The sequence below is a fragment of the Giraffa tippelskirchi genome, chromosome 10, assembly GCF_054371585.1.
Source record: "Giraffa tippelskirchi isolate mGirTip1 chromosome 10, T2T-mGirTip1v1.2.pri, whole genome shotgun sequence".
Classification (NCBI taxonomy): Eukaryota; Metazoa; Chordata; class Mammalia; order Artiodactyla; family Giraffidae; genus Giraffa; species Giraffa tippelskirchi.
Genome location: NC_137284.1, coordinates 108,113,817 through 108,132,694, shown reverse-complemented (window position 1 = coordinate 108,132,694; position 18,878 = coordinate 108,113,817). Strand labels below are relative to the sequence as shown.

The following is an 18,878-nucleotide window of genomic DNA, read 5'->3' as shown; positions in this document are numbered from 1 at the left end:
TTCATTGCAGCTCAACAACTGAAAGACCTATTTGGAGTTAACTTTTCATACCATTCTCAGTACCTAGATAATCTGTAGATTTGCATGTAGCTTTACTAATGTATAGTCTTTCCTATCTGGGAATAAAGCTTTCTCATTCTCTTTCATTTTGAAGTTCACTGACTCAGCAGGTGGATGTTTCATGTTGTTTTTCCAGGTGTAGGTGATTCTCAGAGTGTCTGGGGAGTGCTGGGTGCTTGTTTTTCTTTTGTTAGGAGGCAGATGTGCACCCATGCTGTGGGGAGACCTGTGCCATGAGTGACGTGAGCCTGCGGGAATGGCATGGGGCTGAGGGTGAATTAACCTGGCTGTTTCCTCACATCTCACCTTCATCTCCTCTCTTTTGCAGCCACCCAGTGTAAGCATGGGGCCGTGTATGATACCTGTGGCCCAGGATGTGCCAAGACCTGTGACAACTGGAATGAGATCGGCCCCTGCAATAAGCCATGTGTTGCTGGGTGTCACTGCCCAGCAAATTTGGTCCTTCACAAAGGAAGGTGCATCAAGCCAGTCCTCTGTCCTCAGCGGTGACCTTTGTTCCGTTCCTTCAGACTTTGAACCTAGTGTCTTTGACACTGAAGTGGAAGAGCCAATGAAAGACTGCAGTATTTGTGTGCTGATTCTGCAAACACACACACAGAGTATATATGTGTACATATATAGATATATAGATATATTCAGAAGCATTTCATCATTTATATAAACTATAGGTGGATTATTATATGTATATTTTTTGCTATAAGACATGTATTGTTTCTAGGATCCTAATCTGTAAGCCATTGAAGACATTGTATAAATAAATCAAGTGTTTTTAATTTAATAAGGCAGCATGCAGACATATTGGATGGCTTTACCATCACACACATTTGTCATTTTTAAGGAAAGTTCTCTAAGAGATCAAAATTGCCTGCCTGAATTAATTTTTTCTTTGGATCAGGATTTGCTGTTGAATGGGGAGTGTGTTTTTTCTGGAGAAGGGAAATTTATTTTGGGGTATTTTTGCTTCCAGAGAAAGGAAAGTATGCCTGAGAGAGATGGCTAGTGATTGGCGACAGGCTCTAATGGTGCATGTAAGCAAGGGATAGGCTGTTAGACTTTATTGGGTCATGGTCTGATATTATTTCCAAAACTGATTGGCTGCTTACCAAGAAATGTATATTCATCACTAAAGCATAACCGAAGAAGCAAATGATTTCTTGCCCTCTTAGCATATTCCCCGAGTCTCCTAATTATATATGTGTGTATGATGGATGTGGCCACCTCTGTGTCCCACACTGAGATGATGGAGTGTCTGGATGTCTTGTTAGTTTAACTGAGCATGAGCAGATATTTGAAGAAACTGTTGCACAACATACAAGAAAATATCTGTTTCTCTGAATCACACAGCAGTTTAGGATGAACAAATCCAATTGAGTCAAAGTAAGCTATCTGTATTTTGTGACTATTCCATGTATAAAGTGAAAGCCTTTATTTCTAGAAGACTCCTAGTCCAACACTATTTGCAACAGGGAATCTGTCCTAATTATTAGACAGAAAGAAAGGCTTTACTGGTCAGTTGATTTAAAATCAATCCAAACAAAGAATGGTCTACATGCTTACTCTCATTTCCTGATAGGTTACTACTAGTCACCATGTGATTTTCCTGGCTTTTGTTTTCAGCTGAATAATGAGAATGTAACAAAATAAAACTCACTGATGTCTAAAAGTAAAATGCTCTGTGTTGTAGTAAATAAAGGGCTTAAGTTTTACAACAATGCATTTTCTATTTCAAAATGTGTATGTTATACTTTATAAATGGCAACATCAGTTAATCCATTTTAGCAGCTTTGCTTAGATATATTTTATATACCATGCAATAACATTTTTATAAACAGTATTATTAGTAGTTAACAGCAAACCTCCGAAGTTTTGATGGTCAGCATATTGCCATTGCTTGTTAAGACATTTGTGTTCCTGTTTCATATATTCATGACAGCTAAAGGATTAGTTTGGATTTTTTTCTGGGGCATCTCCAGCTGCTTGAGTAAATTGACTAAGTTACACAGTTTAACAGTGACTGACTGGGACATCAGGGAACGTGGTTGTCATTGTTGTACTTGGGTCATGACCATCCTCAGTATCTGGGATGCAAGGAACCAGTGCTTCAGAGCTGCACTTGGAAAAGGGGCTTTGATGTAAGAGAATGGGGCTCCAGGTGTGGTTTGTAACCTTGTCCACATTGTTTAAGATCTTGGGCCATACTTTTGCTTCTCTGAAACATAGAGAGGCTTGGTAGTATATGGGCAGATTTGAGGATCAGGAGGCCTATACACTCACTCCACCACTAGTGAGATAACATGAATAGAAATCTGAGACATGTTTTCCAAACCGTTTTACACTCATAATCTCATTTACTTCTCCCACTGTTCTCAAAGGAGGAGCAGGGCAAATCAGTTGCTCTCTTCTGGTTGGCTTCTTTTTTATTCATTTATTCATTCATTTATAGTCCCTTTAAATTCATTTCCAGTTCACGCTGGGTTTTTCTCCATGAAAGAGGGATGCAGGAGGGAAAATTGTAGGTTATTTATTCACTGCTCATGATTCATCCAAGGACTGAGTACTTTTACCCAATAAGACTAAATAGCCTCTTTGCCAACACTTTTAATCATGGGTGTCCATGATTAAAATGATGAAGCCTCTTCTTCATGGACTGCTTCCATCCATTTGGGGGGCTCAATTATAAGATTGTGTCACATACCTTATCGAAGATTTAGTTTAATCTTTATACATTTTTTTATTCCTGAAGAAGAGGTTTATTGCTGATGCCAACTAATCCAAACACATTGAGAATTAACAATTCTTCAGGTAAAAAGTGAAAGTCCCTCAGTTGTGTCTGACTCTTTGCAATCCCATGGACTATAGCCTGCCATGCTTCTCTCTCCATGGAATTCTCTAGGCAAGAATACCGGAGTGGGTAGCCTTTCCCTTCTTGGAATCTTCCCAATCCAGAGATCAAACCGAGGTTTCCCACATTGCAGGTAGATTCTTTACCATCTAAGCCACCAGGGAAAAACCACCCCTTTAAACTCACTGTTTCCTGAACACCTGAGTGCAATAAGAAGAACAAATCTGACTACATATTGGATCCATTTCATATTCTATTGCTTTTGCATTAAGTTAAGAATGTTGCCTGTAGACTGAAATATATGGATACCCCATTCTCAAAGCTCTGACTTTTACATGTATAATTCATCTCCATTCATAGAGAGATAAAGTTGCAGAACAGAGAATAACATTTGTCTTGGTGGTGGTTTATAGGAACATTGTGGCCTGCCTGACCTATTTGACAATGGCAAAAAAAAAAAAAGGATTCTGACATCAAGAAGTTTGCAACAACTAGTCACACCTTCTCCCCTTTGGTTTATATAAAAGAAGTCTGATTCCTTATTCGACAATGGCAAAAAAAAGGATTCTGACATCAAGAAGTTTGCAACAACTAGTGACACCCCTTCCCCTTTGGTATATATAAAAGAAGTCTGATTCCTAACTCAGGTTAGATGGTTCCTTGGGACATTAATCCACTATCTTCTCAGTCTGCAGGATTTCTGAATAAAGTTGCTGTTTCTTGCCCCAACAATTCATCTCTAGGTTTATTGCCTGTCATGCAGTGAGCGGTACAAGCTAGGACTCAGTAACATACCACTAGCCTGTGAAAGGGCACCTCCCCTCAAAATGAGAAGGACCAGTGACCAACTCTTCCCCACCTTTTGTTGAACATGAAGAAACCATTTTGACTGGAAAGCTCTTTCTTACTAGGAAGTATTTCAGACACACAAGAAGGAATAGAGAGTAATGTTGTAAATGCCCATGAATACGTTACCCTAATTAAGAAAAGTGACCTAGTAGTTTATCAATACATTTTTCTTGCATAGATAAAATCAAATGGTCTCATGGTTGTAATAGCTATGTGTGGAGTTTTTCCTTGCTGAGTTTCTGTTCACTTTGCTGTTCTTCGTCGCTCAAATTCATCTGGATCTGACAAGTTTCAAGAAAGTGAGTCTGAACTCTCCTGGTGTGGGAGAAAGAGTTGCCTTAGGGGACAGGCACCAAGATATTTTAATTAGCTACCTCCCGCAAACATAACCCTCCAGAGCAAGCAAAAACTGTCGCCTATTCTAAATCCTGAAGTACAAACGGTTTAAGAACTCAGGGTTTTAATTTTGAAAAATGACAAAGTTCAAGTGGCCAAGAAAAAATTATCAGGGAAAAGAAACAAATGTTGGTGATTATGTTGACCCTGAATTAAGAGCCCAGACATCTAGTCCTTTAAGGGGAGATTTGGGGCTTTAGAACTATATTGTTACATGGGTTTAACTAGACCAGTCGAACGGTGAACACTTGCGTGAGATCTGTCTTTACTGTGTTTCCTTTCAGATGAATTTTGAGCAAACCAGCTTTGAAAACATTGTGAGAAATCTGCATGTAGAGATGCACCTGAATTACAGGATAATTCAGAGTGTGACTGGCTAAGGAAAGGGGGAAGGGTGTTCCAGGCAGAGGGAAAGCAAAGCATCGAGGCAGCCAGCGATTCTGTACCTGTGGCTGTACCACATGCAGTATGGCCTGAGGTGAAGGGTAACACACATGTGCGCAGGGCCCCATGGTCATGCTAAGAAGCTTGAGTTTTATCTTTATGGCAGAGCTTCTGAAAGTGTATCATGTCATAGTGTATTTAGAAAATAACTTTTGGGTACTAAAGTAAATGGGCTTCCCTGGTGGCTCAGGGGGTAAAGAATCTACTTTCAATGCATTTGAAGCAGGAGATTCAGGTTTGCAGACCCCTAGGTCAGGAGGATCCCCTGAAGGAGGGCATAGCAACCCACTCTAGTATTCTTGCCTGGAGCATCCCATGGACAGAGGAGCCTCCAAGTGAGAGATGATGAGCTCCCAAACTAGGAGGCAGCAGGAAACAAGGGGAGAATTTTGTGAAGGTTGAGTGGCCGATAGGCAAGTGAGGGGTGGTGGCAGTGCTTGTCTGCCACATAAGGAACATGGGCCGGGGAGCAGATTTACAGATATTTCTATTTTAAATCAAAATCCAGGCTGTGTTCTGTTCAGTTCAACAAACATCCTGAGCACTGCCATTAAGAAAGATGAATGACGGGTAGTAAACCAGAGGGGCACAAGCTGATCATGGGAGCCTCAGGAATCCCAATTTGGGGTTTTCTGTTTGGGGGAAGTGTCTGGGAAACTGGCCAGAGAAAGTGAGTCCTGTGATGAGCCTTACTAGGCTGAATACCTCCTATGTATGCAAAGAAGTGTGTGTGTGTCTGTGTGTGAGGGTCTGTGTGTGTGTGTGTGTATGTATGTTTGTGTCTAGTGTGTGTCTGTGTGTGTGTGTACATGTCTGTGTCTGTGTGTGTGTATATCAGCAGGGATAGTGCAATCTGGGAGCTTAAGGCATGAGTGACTTGTGGATGAGGAGAAAGACAAGCAGGCAGTCTGAGGTGCAAAGAACAACAGGGCCTAAGTCCCAATAGGATATGTCAGATTTACAGAACTTTTTTGAGTCATGGCAATACAATTCACACACGCTGAGAGGTCTTATCAAACTTCCCTTGATATCTAGTGGAGGGAGCACAAGTAGGGCTTGAGGATATTTTGTCATCTTGTTATGAGCTCCTTTTGCTTCCTATACCTGGTATGTTCAAGAGTCCTTGATGTGTCTTCTGAAAATCTAGATAGGGAAGAGCGAAGAGAGGCTTCTAATGAGACCATCCTATCTGTACAGTGAGTAAGCATCTTTCAGACCCTCTAGGCACTGGGTTCTTTAACAGAACTGGTCCAAGTTCTGGTTATTTATTTCACTACTACTTTTGTTGATGTGGCTGTGGCCTGATGGCGGGGGTAGGGGATGCTCAGGGTCCAAATAGCTGAACCACACCTATAGGTAAAAGGCCTGGAAACACAGCTCACCTGGAGTCCCCGCTGGAACAATTCTGTCCCGTTTCAGCCTCTCTATGTCATAACTAAGTTTATGCCTTGAAAATTGACATAAAATTCTTTTCTGCTTCCTCCAAACTGGAACTTGGTTTATTGAGTAATTCCTCTGAGGGTTCTTTCAGCAGTGAAATTTTGGGCTTTAGGAATTGTTTGTGGTTATGAGAAAAAATTTTCACTTTGGCTCTGAGAGTATAAATAATGTTTATTATCTTGTCATCATCACCATGTTCCTCATGTAATTTAAAGAATCAGATCCTGAAGAGCTCCGTCTGGTTTGGGTGCTTAAACAAGACTGGAGGGACAGAGGAGGCAGCAAGAAGGCTGGCGAGAGCCCTCCCCACACCCCGCAGGCTTCCCTGGGAACCTGTGATGTGATGTGTCCCTGCTGGATCCCCTGCACATGTCTGTGATTCAAAGGAAATTCACCACTCTCTGTGAATTCCCATTGCCCTCATGAAGACAGTCAGACTGGGAGGATTGTCTTAGAAAACTGGCTTCATCATTTCACTTCTTCTCAGAGATAACTAGACGTGATAGGAAACTGAAGTGTGAAGACAGAGAATTAAAAGGCAGCTTTCTCCACAGCGTCTACCACTCATATCCACCCCCCAAAACTCCAGGAGGACAGGGGACAGACTGTTTGGTCCCACTGAAGAGCATTCTCCACTCTGTTTTATGGGATGACATTTGGAGCCTATCTGTTTTCATGGTCAGAGCAGCTCAGCTTGAGCAATCTCATTTCCATCATGGATCCACAGAGCTACCTTGATCTGTGATTTTCCAGGATGCACTGGGGGAGAATCCTTTCAATGGTCGGTTAATATGCTAGGCTATTCCACCCTGGCAGGTGAATTGAGACCCTAAGCCAGTCTGGGTTTTCCTCTTGAGATCTCCCATTGATTCATGGTAGGATTGTCTTGCCATGAATTTCTTTGCTTTGTCATTGCCTTGGGCCACAGAGGTTGATTTGCTTTGGTTAAAGGAGATAAAGAAGACGGCCAGAGGAACATCCCAGAGGAACTGGAGAATCCGGTTGAGCTGTGAGATGTTTGCTATGTCTGAACTGTTCCTGAGGGTCAGAGTGGATCCATCAGCTTCACCCTTTTATTGTGGGAAAGGAGAGGGTGCAGCAAGGGAGGGAAGGCTTTCTCTGTATTAATTCTCTCTAAATTTGCTATTTATTTCCTTCAGTTTTACTTTAAGGAAAAAATGTCACGGAACAATATGGTGTATACATATTATTTTATCTTAAAAATGAGTAAATTTTTTTTCAAATTTTAGGACTTTTATATCTTGTTGAATTCAAGATCTACCTACTCTAATTTATTGAATGTTAGAATGTTTATGTTTAACTGATTTCAAGTGCATATATTTTGAAAGCAATTTTCCAAAGCAAAACTTGTTTTCCTCGAAACTGGTTCTATGATTTATTGTTCATATGGCTCTTTCATTTGGGCTATTTGTTTCGTGACAGCAAGTGTATGGAAATGTTTGCCTAAATAATATATATGTATATTACTTTTCTCACATAGTAACATTTATTATCTTTGTATCAGTAATGCATGCAATTTCATTTGTTTCTGCTCCTCCAAGCATAAGTACATAATCATTTTTACTTCTTTCTGCTCATGTTCCTTTTCTTGTAGAAAGAAGAAAGATTTCCCTCATAAACCACAGAGTCTCAGCATCTATAGCCAAAGACCCCAGCAATTGGATTACGGAATGCATGGCCAATTACTATTCTTCTATTAGAGAAACATCATAATGGATCTTCCTGAGATCTTCTCACCAGGAATTAAAACAAACAGTTATGTCAGCTATTAATTTGTGCCACCCCTTCTATATGTGCTTCCTTCCTTCACTTTTCAGTTTTTTCTCTTTTCTCACTTCTCTCTTCCTCTGCCTAAATGGAATCATCACATACTTCTCTCTTCCATCTCCCCAACCCCCATACCAAACTGGCCTTCCTAATGACAGCACTTATGTTCCAGTCATTTCCTGGCACTTTAAAAAAAAAATGTAGCTGTCCTGGTTCCTAGTCCTTCAAGAATTACTTTGTCAAAAATATAGTTGAGCCACTCTGAGATCAATGCATTATCAGTTTTAAGGACAATATTTTCATTTTCTTACCTTGACTTTTCTGGCATTTAATATCTTTAACCAGTAGTCAAGTTCTAATGTGAGCACTTAAGACACTGTATCATATGAGAAGGGAAAATATTTTGAAGTTAGATGGACATTCTGTTGCCCCAGCGATGCCCATGTAATGTAGACGGTACCTAGTGGATTGGCAGAGAAGACTGACTCTGTCACATGCCCTTTGAAACTTTTTTTGGCTATTCCTTACAACATGAGCTACCAGGGAACCCCTTCCATTTTCTGGCCACATATCTAGCATTTCTAATGTCAAAAATTCATTGAAAAGAGAAAATATTATTCAATTTTCTCTCCTCTTGTGTCCTGACCCACACCCCCCTTCTCAAGAAGAGTGACTTCAGCTATTTTCCCATAGAAATATGAACGAATTTTGCAACACTTTTCCTTCTAAAGGTCCTGGGTGAAATTCTAGAGATATGGCATCACAGTGAAACTCAGTAAAATCGACTTTGTTGAATATCTTAAAGACAATATGGTTCAATCAGGTTTCTGATCCAAGGATAAAATGTAAATTTTATTTACCATCCCTTGGCAAGGTGGTTTACCTCTCCAGCCAATGTCAAGCAAATTTTAGTTAGTGTTTGTATTCTGTGTGGTATTTGACATCCTTCTCCAACTCTGTAGGGAAGAGCACCTGAGTTACTATCAAAGTCTTATCAAGAGGAGACCAGTTTTATCTGCCTTCCTGGATCTCCCTGACGGATGGACTACTCAGCTACCGAAGATCACATTTTTGTCATCAATAAGGACATCCTAAAAAACATAACACAACAACATGTGCAGATACACACGCACACAAATTACAACAGAAATTCATTATGCCTTTAGGAGTCTTTCAGATAGAATTTTATGTTCTATTTGACCTTTTGTTTGAGATACAAAAATTCCTGAGCATAAAAATGTAGTGAACCAACTCAAGCTGCTTGTCAAATTGCAAAGTGGAAACCTCAGCTTACTACAAATTGGTCTAATTAAGCCTTATTAAAATTGATACCCCCAGGGTGAATTTTTATCCCTTGCACAAAGGATGGAATTGCAGATTTCCACATACAATGCAGGCGAATCTGGTGCTTTTATGGGTGAATTTTCCAAATGGGGATAGCGAATGTGCCAGGGACAGCATCCCTGAAGCATATGGGGATGTGTAATTGCTCAGTAATTGCAGTTTTCATTTGGGCCAATTAAATGCAAATGAAAACAAAAGCCATGTCCTGTGTCTGCAGTCTGTTGGTAGTAGTCCAGACTCAGGCTGGGGAGTGGGAGGTGGGGCGGGGTTCGGGAGGGGGAGCCGGGAGATGTCAGAGGTTCTGCTGGGGACATATCTGGCTCATTTCACCTCCTCCACCTCCCCCAACTGCCTCTCATCTCACTTCTCTTTTCCTTCCCTGAAACCTCAGTGGGGATCCTCATAGAGGGAAAGGGTCCCATCAGACACCGTCCCTCTGCAGAATGGGACCAAGCTGACATTCTCTAGCAAGCTTTCATTCTAATGTGACTGCTTGTCTGCTGTGAGGACAGTGTCTGCTGGAGCTAGAATCAGATGAGTGGAGTATGAAGAGCTGTTATCACCATACAGGACATTGCTGCTGTTTGCTCCTTCCACCAGTCATTGCATCCTCTTCAGCAGCTCCCGGGGCCAGGAAAAGAGTCACTTGCCCAGGGAACAGTGGGAAATAGGGACTCCTATTGGTGGAGTCTGTGAATGTGGGGATACCTGCCACACCTCTGTTGAAAACAAGTAACCTAGTCTTTTCTTCAGGCTGTGTTCTGAATTTCAAACTCAGGTCATCCAACTTCCTCCTCACCATCTCCACCTGGCAGTGTAATGGGCAACTCATTATATGTCCTATCAAAGCTAAACACTTCGTATCCACCCCCCCCCCTCAATTCTCCCCTCCTTCAGTCCCCTGCATTTCAGTCAGTGAAGTCAGTTTCTGATGGTAGAGCCTCAGGCAAGGGCTTGCCTGGAGAAAGTTTATTTTGGGAAGGGGACCCAAAGACATTTTATTGGAACAGTAAAATGGAAAGAGGGAAATCTGATCCAAGGGAGTATGGTTGAGATGGTTACTGCTGTGGGCTTCTGGGGCCTCTCTACAGTTCCAGTAGGTACTCTCTGAAAAAGTGTGCATGTCACTCACCTTCCAAACCACCATGGGTCAGATGTTGCCCCTGAGGTGTGAATTTTCTGGGTTTCCAGGTTCCCACAAGTACTCAAATGCCTTAGGGCAGAAGGCCTGAGATGCAAAGAACAGCAAGGCTAAGGTACTGCCAGGCGCCCCTGCCGTGGCTCCTTGTTGTCAGAGCAACTGCTGGAATGAAAAGTTGCGGAAGAGGTTATGAAAGGGCATGATCCTCAATTCCATACTTTCTCTTCACTTCACCTTCTAATGCAGGGGGTGTGGGTTCGATCCCTGGTTGGGGAGCTAGGATCCTACATGCATCACAACCAAAACTTAAAACAGAAACACTTTGTAACAAATTCAAAAAAGACTTTAAAAATGGTCCTACATTAAAAAAAAAAAATCTTTAAAACTCTTATCATAGCCACATCCTGTTTCCTTTTAAAATCCAATGATAACTCATCTCAGCCAGAATAAAATCCTAAATCCTTTCTAACATCTGCAAAAGTCTGTATGTTTGGCCCTTTTCTCCTTTTCTGAACTCATAAAGTTCTTTCCTTCCCTTCCCTGACTTCTTCAGACACTCTGGTCTCCACTGGCCTCTTTTGCTGTTTCCAAATTGCCAGAAATGTTCCCACTTCAAGGCTTTTGCATTTGCTGTTCATTCTTTCCAGAATCTAATCATGTGCTTTCTTTTATGTCTATACAGAGAAGGTGACTGTGCAGAGATAGTATGTTCCAGAGCCTGGCACATATCCTGAAGGATGCTGTACTCTTAGTCTGTTGTGTTCTTCATTTTTCATGTTATATCATGTGGGGGCCAGGATGCCAGCACAGCCAAGAAGAAGCAGCTAGTCATGGCCATCTCAAATCTGAGTATCCTTATCAAGATCTCCAGAATCACTGAGGGGAGTCTTAGCACATGTGCCGTTTCCTCCTGCCCTCCAAGAATCTGATGAATGGAGACATGATGTCAATGAGAGCCTTTTGGAGAGCTCAACCACAAGCTCTTAACACAAATAAACAATTTCTTCTTTGAGACCTGCTTCTCCATGTCTGTAATCAATTTTAACCTAAAAGAGGACAGAGGTAAAATTTTCATCAGAGTACTGATTTTAGATTTCAGATTCTTGCAGGAAGCCATGCTGTTAGGAAAGAAAGGAGGAAAGGCAAGTAGGTGCCTTAGTATTGAGGAATACTAAGTAACTGGTGAGAAATATAGGGACCTGGCTAAGTATGCAGATGCTATACAAACCAAGGTATGGTCTCTTATGATGTTTTTGTTGTCATTTTTGTTGTCCATCCTTTTTCTATATCTAAAACTTTTAAGAATCTTTGTTTTTTTGTTTTGTTTTGTGTCTCCTTCTTAAAGCACCCCATTCCTGGTGGTACCAGTGGGATGCCTGTATCCAGTGCCAAAAGCATGGGATTTGCAGTTAGAGAAAGCTAGCTTTATATTCCCGGTTCCTTATTAACATGTAGTGTGACCTTGAAAAAGTTGCTCAATCTTTCCAAACCCCTGTTTCATCGACTGTAAAATGAAGACAATCTATCCTCATTAAATAGTTGTGAGAATTTTAATGAGATTGTATACCTCCCCCTACTATTCCCTCCCCTCCCCTTTATAAAAATAGATCAGTTACAAATTAGATGTTTTAAAGCCTGAGGCAGCCTATTGTCATTTCTAAGGGATAAATCCTGGGAGGCTGGGTGTCTGACTTTTTTTAAACTTTGCTAACATATATATAGAAGATATGGGGGAGTTTATCCCTCACTTCTTTTAGAACAAGCTCCCACAGGTCTGAGGATGTTTAAAATAGAAGCATATTTAAATGCAGACAACCCTCAGATGGAGACAGATGAAAGACTATTCAATTAGGGAGCAGATAGCCAGGAATCCCTAGATGCCCTGGGCTTTCTCTCCATTGCGGTTTCTCTGAAAGGCCTGTGCGAGGAGAATTGCAGAGAGGCCAAAAGTCTCCATCAGTATAAACTGAAAATTCTAGATAAAGGAATGCATCATTTTTTGTTTGGCTGAGAACATTTTTACTTCAATAACTGTGTACCTAGGATTGTAATCTGGAAACCTCTGCTAGGATATTAGCATTATTTGGGCCATGCTATGTGCATTACCCATTTGATGGAGGTCTCACTCCTTATAGATAAGCCAACTAAGAGTTAGACAAATGGAGTGATCTGCCCAAACACATGCATCCAGAAAACTGCAGGCCCGGGAACTGAAAAGTCCATCTGATGCTCATCATTTTCTCAGCGACCCTGAAACCACAACAATATAGGAAGGAAGGATGTTCTACTGAATTCAAGCATCCTGCTTATTACCTGAGGGAGGAGATAGGTGAAGAGGATCAAGCCACCACCAGTCATTGTTATGGAGCATGAAGGCACCAAGGATACCATCCCTTTAAAATGGAGTCCGAAAAACAAGTAGGAAGTCCTGGACCAATGGGAGTGTGAAACAGCAGACCCTTAGATTGGTTTAGATGGGAAAGAAATGAGAAAACAAAGATATGATTTATTCCATCTGGAAAGCCATACAGAAATTTGTGAGTTTTGCTTGGAAGATTAGGTGATCAATTGAGTCCTAAAAAGAAGGACTATAAAAATATGGTGAGAGGCCGGTGCCCTAAATGGGATGTGAACATGGAGAAATATTTTGTGGCAGAGTTTGTGTTCTCTTCAAGCCTTCATAAAACTGTGGAAAGCACAAGTGTAGGTGAAGCAAAGAGGAAAGGCTGTACTAGCCACTTGGGATTCATCTAGCAGAGTAAGAATAGCAACAGCAGGAGTTGAGACAGTGACGAGATGCTGAGAGTTTAGCCAGAGCTCAAAATCACAGCAAGAAGGCCCTGAGTGAACAATAACCTTCTGGGAAATTCTCTGAAATCCTTATGATAGGATTGTGTATATGTTGTGAGATGAAGAGGTCACTGAACTTCCCTTGGTGCTGGGAGCTTAAGCCTTTTTATTTGGAAATTAAAGTCCCCCAGAGAACAGTAGAATTTAGAGGCAGTTGGCTCTGCATAGACTGTGTTTCTGCCTGGTGTAGCCCTCAATAATTCCCACTATTATCATTACAGCCTCTGCAGAAAATAAAGTGTTTTTGATTCAAGTCTTCTTCCATCTCCTCTCCTCTCTTCTCCAATCTCCACTGAACTGAATGGATGATGTCAATTAGGGACATTTATCTGGAATCGAATGTGGAGGCTTAATTATCACAGACAAAAACCACTAATGAGGAAACAACATTATCCTTCACACACGAAGCTGTTTTGATGGAAACTAATTTATGGCAAGTGTTCTATCCTGCAGGCTTCATTATAAGGGGTCTCTGTCCTCACGGCTTTCTCCCTCCCTCTTCCTCTATCCTTTCTCTACTGTCATTAGCTCAATCTCAAAGGAAATCAAAGAGCAGACAGTGCTCTCCACACCTTTTATAGGAAAGGAAGCAACGAGGCAGCCAGATTGGCTCCAGGCAAAATCACCACATTACAATGCTTCCTTGGGTGCGTCTCACTTTTCTTTTTGGCTGCCTTCCCCTCATATTTTTCTCTTTCTGTCTTACTCCCATCTATTCCTTGCCATCTATCGTCCAGCTGGTTGAAGTCTCTTTTGCCCTCACCTAATCAATCCTTTCCCAGCTTTTTATTTACTTATCAATAAGAACCCATTTGTAGGGCAGGAATAGAGACACAAACATAGAGACTGGATATGTAGACACAGTGGGGGTAAAGGAGGGTGGCAGGAATTGGGAGATTAGGATTGACATGTATACACTACCATGTGTAAAATAGCTAGTGGGAAGCTTCTATATAGCACAGGGAGCCCAGCTCAATGCTGTGTGTTAACCTAGACAGGTGGGATATGGGGAGGAAGGTCCAAGAGGGAGGCATATGTATATATATATAGTTGTACAAAAATGGTCATAATGACCTGGATAACCACGATGGCGTGATCACTCACCTAGAGTAGACATCCTGGAGTGTGAAGTCAAATGGGCCTTAGGAAGCATTACTATGCACAAAGCTAGTGGAGGTGATGGAATTCCAGCTGAGCTATTTCAAATCCTAAAAGATGATGCTGTTAAAGTTCTGTACTCAATATGCCAGCAAATATGGAAAACTCAGCAGTGGCCACAGGACTGGAAAAAGTCAGTTTTCATTCCAACCCCAAAGAAGGGCAATGCCAAAGAATGTTCAAAGTGAAGTGAAGTGAAAGTCACTCAGTCATGTCTGACTCTTTGTGACCACATGGACTATACATTCCATGGAATTCTCCAGGCCAGAATACTAGAGTTGATAGCCTTCTCCTTCTACAGGGGATCTTCTCAACCCAGGGATCCAACCTAGGTCTCTCACACTGCAGGTGGGTTCTTTACCAGTTGAGCCACAAGGGAAGCCCAAGAATACTCGAGTGGGTAGCCTATCCCTTCTCCAGTGGATCTTCCTGACCCAGGAATTGAACTGGAGTCTCCTGCATTGCAAGCAGATTCTTTACCAACTGAGCTATGAGGGAAGCTATGAGGAACATTTATGAATGTTCAAAGTACCATACAATTGCACTCATTTCACATGCTAGCAAGGTAATGCTCAAAATCCTTCAAGCTAGGCTTCAACAGTATGTGAACCAAGAATTTCCAGATGTACAAACTGGATTTAGAAGGCAGAAGAACTAGAGATCAAATTGCCAACATCCATTGGATCACAGAGAAAGCAAGAGAATTCCAGGAAAAAAAATCTACTTCTGTTTCATTGACTACACTAAAGCCTTTGACTGTATGGATCACAACAAGCTGTGGAAAAATTTTTAAAGAGATGGGAATACCAGACCACTTTACCTGTGTCCTGAGAAACCTGTATGCAGGATAAGAAGCAATAGTTGGAACTGGGTATAGAACAACAAATGGGTCAGAATTGGGAAAGGAGTACATCAAGGTTGTATATCGTCACCTTGCTTATTTAACTTCTATGCAGAGTACATCACATGAAATGCTGGGCTGGATGAAGCAAAAGCTGGAATCAAGATTGCTGGAGGAAACATCAATAACCTCAGATACGCAGATGACACCACCCTTATGGCAGAAAATGAAGAGGAACTAAAGAGCCTCTTGATGAAAGTGAAAGAGGAGAGTGAAAAAGCTGGCTCAAAACTCAACATTCAGAAAACTAAGATCATGGCATCCAGTCCATCACTTCATGGCAAATAGATGGGGAAACAATGGAAACAGTGACAGACTTTGTTTTCTTGGGCTCCAAGATCACTGCAGATGGTGACTGCAGCCATGAAATTAAAAGACACTTGCTCCTTGAAAGAAAAGCTATGACAAATCCAGATAGCATATTAAAAAGCAGAGACATTATGTTACTGACAAAGGTCCATATAGTCAAAGGTGTGGTTTTTCTAGTAGTCATGTATGGATGTGAGAGTTGGACCATGTAGAAGGCTGAGGTCCAAGAACTGATGCTTTTGAATTGTGATGTTGGAGAAGACTCTCGAGAGTCCCTTGGACTGCAAGGAGATCCAACCAGTCCATCCTAAAGGCAATTAGTCCTGAATATTCATTGGAAGGACTGACGCTGAAGGTGAAGCTCCAATACTTTGGCCACCTGATGAGAAGAATTGACTCATTGGAAAAGACCCTGATTCTGGGAAAGACTAAAGGCAGCAGGAGAAGGGGACAATAGAGGATGTGATGGTTGATGGCATCACCAATTCAATGGACATGAGTTTAAGCAAGCTCCAGCAGTTGGTGATGGGTATTGGTGATGGACAGGGAAGCTTAGTGTGCTGTAGTCCATGGGGTCACAAAGAGTCGGACATGACTAAGTAACTAAACTGAATGCAGAGTACATCATGTGAAATTCCAGGCTGGACGAATCACAAGCTGTAATCAAGACTGCCAAAAGAAATATCAACAACTTCAGATATGCAAATTATGCCACCCTAATGACTCAAAGTGAAGAGGAACTAAAGAACCTCTTGATGAAGGTGAAATAGGAGAGTGAAAAAGCTGGCTTAAAATTCAACAATCAAAAAACTGGTCCCATCACTTAATGGCAAATAGATGGGGAAAAATATGGAAACAGTGACAGATTTTATTTTCTTGGGCTCCAAAAATCACTGTGGACAGTGACTGAAGCCATGAAATTAAAGATGCTTGCTCCTTGAGAGAAAAACTATGACAAAACTGGACAGCATATTAAAAAGCAGAGATATCACTTGCCGGCAAAGATCCACATAGTCAAAGCTATGGTTTTTCTAGTAGTCATGTACAGATGTGAAAGTTGGACCATAAAGAAAGCTGTGTTGTGTTGTGCTTAATCGCTCAGTCATGTCTGACTGTTTGAGACCTCATGGACTGTAGCCCACGAGGCTCCTCTGTCCATGGGGATTCTCCAGACAAGTGTACTGGAGTGGGTTGTCACACCATCCTCCAGGGGATCTTCCCAACCCAGGTTTCCCACATGGCAGGCAGATTCTTTACCATCTGAGAGACAAAGAATTGATGCTTTTGAACTGTGGTGTTGGAGAAGACTCTTGAGAGCCCCTTGGACAGCAAGGAGATCAAATTAGTCAATCCTAAAGGATATCAACTCTGAAAATTCACTGTAAGGACTGAGGCTGAAGTTGAAGCTCCAATACTTTGGCCACTTGATGCGAAGAGCTCACTCATTGGAAAAGATCCCAATGCTGAAAAGATTGACAGCAAGAGGAGAAGGGGGTGACAGAAGATGGTTGCATGGCATCATCAATGGATGCCATGATGTATGGTTGCTTGCATCATCATGCATCCGACTCAAAGGTCATGAGTTTGAGCAAACTCCAGAGGACAGTGAAACCTGATGTGCTGCAGTTCATGGTGGCATCGCAGAGTTGGACATGACCTAGGAACTGAACAAAAACATAGTTGAGTCACTTCGTTGTACAGCAGAAACTAACACAACCTTGTAAAGCAAAAATACTTCACTTAAAAAAAGAGAGAATTTGAGCTGGACTGAGGTGCTGGCAGTGTGGACTGAGCACAGGGGTTTCCCTACCTACAACTGAGAAAAGGATTAGTAGCCTTCATGAGGGTCAGGGAGGTAATAAGTTTCAGAAATCAAAGCTACTTGTCAGAAAAACATCTTGTAGGACTTCTAGGTGCTATCTCAGGAGAAAATGGGAAACAGCAATCAGTGACCAAGACAGAAAAAACTTTACATATATAGCCCTCCCCATCCCTGTTTTCTTATAGAATCAGCAATAAAACCCATGCATTGGCCTTTGTAGCCCTCAGTGGGCTTGGCTGAGGCCACTCTGCTCTGTGCCAATGCCCGGCTCCAGAGAGGCCTTCCAGGAATAAGCTAGGAGCTCCAGAGTAAGGAGGAGGAGGAGGTGGGGGATTCCTAGTCTCTGGGGACTGTGACACAGAGAAGAGGAGAGAACTTAGTCCAGAGCCAGGCACTGTATCTCTCCTTCTAGGAAAGCTCCAGGTCTTCTCATTTTTGTATTCTCATCTCTTTCACAGATCTTGACATATACCATATGAGCTCAAATCATGAGTGCAGTTAAAGAGTAAAGGGATAAGTAAATGAAGGAGACAATTTTCCCCTGAAGTGATGATGTCAGTATTGTACCTTGTATGTGTTGATCCCCAGTAGTTCAGCCAGAGGGGTTTGCCCATGTTCATGCTTCCTGCTGTGTTGGCAACAGTCAGAACCAGAGCAATCACTGCATCCTGTGTGTCTGTTCCCAGAAGGAGAGGGACAGACTGAGGGCAGGAGTCCAGGAGGACCAGTAGCAGAAGCCAATAGTCTTTGTAATCTGAAGGCCCGGTGATAGAGAGCAAATTGGAGAGGGGTGTTGGTCCCATTCAAGGCTAGTTGAACATAGCAAGTGTCTGGGACCATTCTGCAGATTCTGTCCCTCTCAGACTGCCTGACCTTGGGCCAGCCCCTCATTCTTTGTCAGATGAAGCCATCTAGCCATAACAGCAATGGCAATGCAAAGTTCATGTGCAAGACAAGATGGGAAGGTCGTATATGTTTCTAGTCACATGCCAACTCCCTTTCATAGGAGTGGTCAGCTAGAGCACTGGCCATGGGAAATGAGGATATGGGAGTGTCAGGCTGTGAATCTGCTGATTCTGTTAAGGCATCTGAATGTCCCCAACCAGATTCAGACTGCCAGGTCCACAATGGATTCGCAGATATCTCAAACATTAGATGATTCTTTTCTGAGTGAAATGACACATTGTGAGTGGTGAATAAATCAATTCCACTTTCCCTTAGTGGCGAGCGCAGAGGCAAGGAGATCTAACAATGACCAGTGTTCCATTTGGAGCTAAGATCATTTTCATGTTTGGGGAGAGAGATCCCCAGAGGTGGATCTAAAAGGAGTGGTGCTCAGAGCTTCCCCAGGCCAGGCTGGAGCCATCAAGGCCCCCAGGCTTGAGACAGGGTGCAGTTTTCTTGGCCAGAGTCACAGTGCTTAGCCAGACCAGGAGTCTTGAACCAGATCTCTGCCTGCTGTGCCAGTCCTGCTAACAATAGTTACTCACACGCCTTTTTGTCATCATTACTT

The 18,878-nt window shown here is 42.1% G+C and overlaps 1 protein-coding gene and 1 long non-coding RNA gene across 3 annotated transcripts in view; one reads left to right on the top strand and one right to left on the bottom strand.

The window, feature by feature from the left end:
• The window catches only part of BMPER (BMP binding endothelial regulator), a 247,111-nt gene extending 245,318 nt beyond the window's left edge, over window positions 1–1,793 (top strand). For both annotated transcript variants that reach the window (XM_081533567.1, XM_081533565.1), the window contains one exon: window positions 389–1,793. In XM_081533567.1, coding sequence (XP_081389693.1) covers window positions 389–570 — 182 coding nt within the window. In that variant the 3' untranslated portion in view covers window positions 571–1,793. The remainder of the gene's footprint in view (window positions 1–388) is intronic.
• A 6,871-nt stretch (window positions 1,794–8,664) lies between these two features.
• Window positions 8,665–14,560, bottom strand: LOC145523386 (uncharacterized). The gene is made up of 4 exons (XR_014066527.1): window positions 14,280–14,560; window positions 12,639–12,784; window positions 10,317–10,487; window positions 8,665–9,992 (listed from the first exon to the last, which is right to left on the bottom strand). It is a non-coding gene; the product is annotated as an uncharacterized LOC145523386 (long non-coding RNA).
• Window positions 14,561–18,878: the final 4,318 nt, after the last annotated feature.